The sequence below is a fragment of the Austrofundulus limnaeus genome, unplaced genomic scaffold, assembly GCF_001266775.1.
Source record: "Austrofundulus limnaeus strain Quisiro unplaced genomic scaffold, Austrofundulus_limnaeus-1.0 Scaffold41, whole genome shotgun sequence".
NCBI classification, from domain to species: domain Eukaryota; kingdom Metazoa; phylum Chordata; class Actinopteri; order Cyprinodontiformes; family Rivulidae; genus Austrofundulus; species Austrofundulus limnaeus.
The window spans coordinates 2857700-2864627 of NW_013952443.1; the positions used below are offsets into that span (position 1 = coordinate 2857700).

The following is a 6928-nucleotide window of genomic DNA, read 5'->3' on the forward strand; positions in this document are numbered from 1 at the left end:
AAAGCTAAAATAGCTTAATATAGCTGATAACATCTGTAAGAAGCATAAATAACACTAGGTAGCAGAAAAAGGCAGAAGAATAGCAGAAAGAAGCAGATCTACAGCTAAAGTAGCATAAAATAGCTAAAATTAGCATAAATAGGCTAGGTAGCAATAGGTAGCAGGCACAAGTTGAAATTAGCACCCAGAGAAAGTCTTGTAAAAATTTGTAAAACTAGCAGAAAAAATGCATACAGGTACAAAAAAGTGATAATTTGTTGTAAAATGGCTAAAACAGTTGAAATGTTCGGTAAAACAATTAAAAAGTAGCTGGAAAATTTTAAAATTAGCATAAGGAAGCGTAAGAAAAGCAAGTTTGATGAACTTAGCTGAAAAATGTTCTAATAGCTACAAAAAATGTGTATTTAGCTTAGAAAAGCTAACTTCAGCTAATAGCATCTAAACATTAGCTAAAATTTCAGCAAATAGCTGAACATAGCAAAAAGCATCTGTAAGAAGCATAAAGAGCACAAAGTAGCTGAGAAAAGCACTAAAATGTAGACAAAAGCAGAAGAATASCAGAAAGAAGCAGAATTTTAACTGAAATAGCAGGAAAAAGGGCTAAAATTAGCAAAAAGGTATGTAAAATTGGCACAAGAATGTGAAAGAGTAGAACCAGAACAAAACATTAGGTGCTGTAAAGATTTAGAAACATTTTAAAGGGTTTTAAGGATGTTGRAAACAGTTCCATTCATTTTCAATGGCAAAAAAGTGGCCAGAAAAATGGGAAATGGATAAAAAAGTATAAAAAGCTGAAAACCAAAAGTCATAGCACCCCTGACACAAATGAGGTGAATGTTTTGATATATGAATAGTTGAAATAGTACAAAAATTGTGGAACGAGTTAGACGCCGAAAAATGTACAGAAGAAAAAATGATTCTTTAAGGCATTCACACTATTAAAAATTATARAGGCCACCACAGATAACTTTAAAAGGGCAATAATTCATTTTCTSAGTCATTTTAATAGTCATTATGATGAAATTAGTTGTGAAGTGGCTATGAATGATGCCAATTGCAGATGCTAGTTCCAAATTAACCTAATAAATAAACCCTAATGCTAGTTTTACAAAGGGCAATGATTCAGCCATTTTTGAACAGTACAGTATGGTGGTATCAGAACTGTTTTAACCAAATCTACATGAAAATACAGAATCCAAGATTGGCACCCACTTCTCAATTATGTGTGGGTGGCACCCGATGTGGCCAATCAGGTGCCACCCCAGCCTATCCTCTCCTTTTATAGTTCAAACTGGAAAAAGTATTCCCCCCCATAGAAAACTTTAATTTTGATAGGGTTGAAACACTATGTTAATTATCCTGGCTTGAATTTCTTCACTTATTAAATCACCACAGAACATGTTGTAGCTAGTTTGGAATATCTCTAACAAACAAACAAGCAAACAAACAAACAAACAAACAAACAAATAAAACATTTGTGTTTTGCTCTGCAGTTTTAGCAAAGCCAGCTGACAAATCAGAGTTGATTGCATGACTTTCATGAGGAGGGTTTTAAAAAGCTCCACATATTTCAAATAAAACTCRTCTTATCTCATTTTTTCTTCTCTGTCGCATCCGCTGCTGCAGCAATCAACAAACAGCAGTCCTCGAGGACACCACAGCCTTATTCGGGCCTCCTCTGGAATCAGCTTTTGGAGAAAAGAAAGCTGAAGGTAGCTGTTCTTCTTTTGTGTTTGTTCTTTGTTTATTATGTGTGTCTGTGTATTTATTTCACAGAATATGCTTGTGTTGACAGATCGCAGTGGTACATTGGAATCGGCTTTCTGAAAACACTCTTACTGTCTCGTTGGCTGTCAGCTAAGCCTAACTTGGCTGTCACAACACGTCCCCTGTTTCTTGATTTCTCCTCCTCCTCGGCTCTTTCCATAATTATTCTTCCTTCAGGYGTACTAATCAGTTGTGGATCGGTTCCATTTGTCTTTCTCTAAGGTCAAAGTTGAAATTGTCACCCCTGAGGTTTTTACTCGTATACATAGTGCAGATTGTTAAATATGCAAATTCAGCAGTCACCTGCTCACATTCAGCTCTGTTGGATTTTGCGTCGCAGGCTGTTGAAGAGCTTTTACCTCCTACATAAGTGTCATTTCAGGCATAACAAACATCATTTGGTGTAGTCCRCATTAACTGAGACAAGTGCAACAACTCTGGATCTATTCAAACAAAAGCTAAATAAACCGTCTGAATGAAACAATTGTGAATATGATCCTCATCCCTGAAAGGAATAAGCGTGTACAGAAAATGGATGGATGGATGTTTTACAATATTTTGTTGCTTCAGTCAAGCAGTTTGATTGTGTGGTCTAAATCAAAGCAGCTCCAATTTAATTTATCTTTACGGCTATTAAAAGGTTCAGTTCCTGCCAAAGATAAGACTCTTTTATTCCAAAACTGTTTAAATGAGAAAATCTGACAGTCTGCAGAAATGGAACAAGGTGTAATCATCACTACTTTGTAATTTTCACAAAGAGCTGTTGGAGCTAATTAGCAAGCGTAGTTGTCCACAGAGGTGGATTAGATRTTTGGCTGCCATGTGCTTCTATTTTGTTGCTACTGAGATGCAGTTAAGTCCAAATGATTTGACGCATCCTAGATGGAATTAGTAACTGACTCACATATTCTATTTACAGACGTAGCCGACATGTTGACGTGCCGTYTCCTTTCTGATGCGTTTTTGTTTTGCGAGCCCCAAAGAATCAGAAACCCATAAGCATTTTTTTCCCGGTCTTCACGTGACCTTCTCTGTCCCCTCCCGACCTTTAGTGGTTCTTTCTGAGTCCGACGTCTGGGGCGCTTCTCTCTCAGAGCCTGAATCATCTTTGATGAGGTCCTTCCCCACAGGAAGTAAGTTTCATTTCTCCACGCGCACCCTGTGCCACGGCTCCTCGTCTTCCCCGGAATGACTGCAGACTCACCTTGTGTTCTCCCTCATTATCCGACCAACARACCTGCAAATGGCTCTGATTAAACTGTGTGGCCACAATCCTCTCCATGTCCTTTTCAACCGACTGTTGTTTCATTTCATCAKCCATTACACCAGCAAATTATTGGTTGTATTCTGTTACACATAAATGGTTCAGTTCTCATTTTGCACTTCCCTTCTCCTTGCATTTGGCATATTGTTCCGTTTTTGTGCTGCATGGTGGTTTGTTTTGGGTTCTGGAATCAACTTGATGTTTTTGGCAGCTGATCCAAACATTTGACGTGACGTTCTTTGTCATTCTMTTCAAATCTGCCAGTATTGTATGCAGCCCATTCTGAGCTGAAAAATATGTGTAATGGGCTCAACAAACGGGAAGCGACAAATTACAGAAATTTACGTCTGTCCTTGTAAAACCAGGGTGAAACCCAACGCACAGGACGCGATGGCGACGGCAGTGTTGCAAATCGCGCTCTTGGGTCGCTTTTCTTCAAGAAAGTTGATAGTTCTTCTGCTTTTTGTAAAATGTTTTGTGGGTCGGCAAAAAAATGAATGGTGTGCCTTACGGATGTATAAACTAAACAAATATTGCGATGCTACTGATACAACTCAAAAACGAACACATGCCGAGATACGATTTTTTGAGGAAAATCTTGCCACACAACTTCACCCTGGCGCCAACAAATTCTCATACGGCTGACTTTTTATGTGTATTTTAGTAGAGACGAAACTTTTCATTAGAGAAGAACCCGTCCAGAAGACCTATACAATTTTTTTCTTTTTGATTTTTTACCTGGATTACTGAGATGCATCAGGATATTTTAGTAACGACTTTGGGAAGTGTCATAAAACTGGAAAGTTTGACACAATTAAAATAATGTTGAAAGTGGTAGCTAACTGCAGTGTGTAGCATACTCTCCGCTCATTGGTCAGTCTAATGAAACCCTCGCTGATTGGTTGTAGCGCCATGCGACAGCAACAAAAGTTGAACATGTTTCAACTTTCACGTGTCGTGTCGCAAGTTCACCTGTGTACGTCTACTTGTACGAACGCAAAATTTCCCATAAACGAGTCTCGCTGGTCACTTGTCGCCTCATCACACAAGTTCCATAGGAAATTAATGAATGAATCGCCTCCCGTGTGTTGAACCCATTAAAGGGATCCACTATTAGTTGTAACATTAAACTTTATTTCATAAACATTTATTTAAACTGCAAAATAAAGACTGTAAAAATACTGTAGCCTGTTTAGTTTTGTAAAATTTTTAAAATATATTTTAACACGGACGGAGCCATTTTATTTACACGCAAAGCATTCTGGGTAAATGATGACATGGATAGGTCCTTGGTGCGAGGCTGCTAGGGAGCTATATCCACCCTGAAGGTTAATCTTGGACAATATCTGATGATTGACTCTTAAATGAAACCAGAGAGCGTTGACAGAGAGGAGAAGGTAGAAATGACTCAGCCTGTAACTGAAAATATAGATGGAGGACAACAGAGCTGCTTCATGGAAGAAGAACCTCAGCTTAGCCTGTTAGCCTTCGCGCTAGCCCTCACGCTATATTGCCTTATATGTATTAGCTCGGCGCTAGCACAACAAACAAGATTAACTGAGGTCCTCCATCCATATTTTCAGTTGCAGCTGAGTCATTTTTGTGTTCCCCTCTCTGTCATGTGGATGGAGGACCTCAGTGACGAGAGGAGAATGTGTAGCGCTGAGCTAATACATATATATGGTGATAGCATCGGGGCTAATGCTAAAGCTAATAGGCTAAGCTGAGGTTCTTCTTCCATGAAGCAGCTCTGTTGTCCTCCATCCATATTTTCAGTTCCAGGCTGAGTCATTTCTACCTTCTCCTCTCTGTCAACGCTCTCTGGTTTCATTTAAAAGAGTCGATCATCAGATATTGTCCAAGATTAACCTTCAGGRTGGATATAGCTYGCTAGCAGCCTCACATCGATGACCTAGTTGAWGTCATCATTTACCCAGAATGCTTTGCGTGTAATGGCCCCATCCGTGTAATATATTTTTAAACTTTTAGTTTAAAAATGATAAAAGCTGAACATCCTACAGTATTTTTACAGTCTTTATTTTACAGTTAAAGTATATGTTTATCATATAAAGTCTAATGTTACAACTAATCGGGGATCCCTTTAAAGTGACTATTTGATGTTGGTTTACAATGTTTTGTTTTGTTTTCCAGCTCCTCCTCCACTTCCACCCAAGAATGTCCCAATTTCTCCCCCAAAGACTAGGACCCCCTCTGCAGATGATGCTGGTGAGAAATCTCTTCATACCTTGAATAAAATGCATTAAAGCTGTGACTGAATGGTTGTCTCTGTTTTACGAGCAGAAGCAGATGCACCGAGCAGGAAACCCTCCTTAGCGGACTTGGACAACATTTTTGGACCTGAGCAGGCTCCTCCTGCTGGCGAGGAAACAAGTGACAAGTGGGTCTGCTTCAACGAACTCTCTCCTGACGGGGGGCCACCTCTACCAAAGGACCCCGCGCCCCCGCTGCCCTCCTCACCACCTCCACCAGAAGAACCAGCACCTCCTCCGCCGCCAGCCTCCCCGCCTCCACCTGAATCCCCCGCTCCTCCTCTACCTCCATCACCACCTCCTCCAGAAGAGCCCGCTCCACCTCTCCCCGAATCCCCTCCTCCAAAAGAAGACCCTTCTCCTCCCCCTCTTCCAACCTCCCCACCTCCTTCAGAGGATCCTGCTGCTCCTCCTGTCCRTTCAGGTCCTCCCACACCTGAAAACCAAAACCTACCCATCACCTCACCACCTCCTACATCAGCAGAGTGCAAGTCGCCTCTGGCTTCCTCTCCTCCTCCACTTACCTCRCTTCCTGCCGTTCCACCTGTACCCGCCTCCAAAGATGGCACCTCCGAGGTGGTGACCCCTCCCTCTGAACAGCCTGCAGCGCCCTCGGCCCCTCCACCCCTCATCCTCTCTCACGAGGAACACTTCAAGAACACAAACGCCTCACATCCCAAAGAGGACGGCGCTGAAACTGTCACTTCACCCAAAGATGCCAGCCAGGGAAGCCGGAGTACTCCTCCCCCACCTCCTCCCCCAACGTACCGCGCAGTGGTTTCCTCACCAGGTCCCACATCAGGGACAAGCAGCGGTACGTCAGTCATCACTCTGGCTGTGTCTCAGTTCACGGGTTGTGTCCTTCAAAGTCAGTATTTGTCAACCGCTTACGTCACTGCCCCGCGCCGTAGGCTGTCTCCGTTCATGAGCTCCTTCTCATGYAACTGACAAATGTGGCTCACAAAATCCTAACAATGAAGGCCGCAACTGTGTATTCTTCCCAGACAAGGATTTTCCAGGACTCATTGCGCCGTCAGAAAACACAATAGTTTTATTTATTTATTTATTTTGGTGTTTTGGGTCCGTGTTTTAAATACCGTTGTTGTGGTCTGTTCTCCCAGTTAACTTAGCTTATGATTACTTCYGGAGTTTAGGACAAGAAGTTGTACCGAGGAGAACAGTTTCAGGAAAACAAACGGATGCGCAAGGATCAGCCAATGAGCGTGCAGGTCCAACCCACTGACGTTGATTGACAGACCAAGTTATTCTGCTGAAAAGTGTCATTATGAAATAAATAGGCCATCGAAAAAAACGCCATTATGAAATGAAAGATGACTTTTTGAAAAGGACATTTTGGAATAAAAATGGCTTGAATTACATAAAAATGACTCAAAAATAGTTTATATCATTATGAAAAAAATTCCATTGTGAAATGTTTTATAATAAGCAGCTTTTTAAAGAATAATGAAAAAATCTCTCAGACTGAAGAAGTCTCTTGGAGGAGAGACGAAACGTTTCATTAAAAAAGAACCCGTCCAGAAGACCTATACAATTTTTTTTCTTTTTTTAAATTATGAATAATGAAAAATATTTCATGAGTTTAGAATTATATATGCATTCAGTTATT

General features: G+C 41.0%; 1 protein-coding gene across 1 annotated transcript in view; it reads left to right on the forward strand.

Annotated features, from left to right (window-relative positions):
* The window catches only part of sgip1a (SH3GL interacting endocytic adaptor 1a), a gene marked incomplete in the record, with an annotated part of 64349 nt that overhangs the window by 41344 nt on the left and 16077 nt on the right, over positions 1–6928 (forward strand). The window contains 4 exon segments of the mRNA XM_014007389.1: positions 1627–1712; positions 2820–2900; positions 5183–5257; positions 5333–6115. Coding sequence (XP_013862843.1) covers positions 1627–1712; positions 2820–2900; positions 5183–5257; positions 5333–6115 — 1025 coding nt within the window.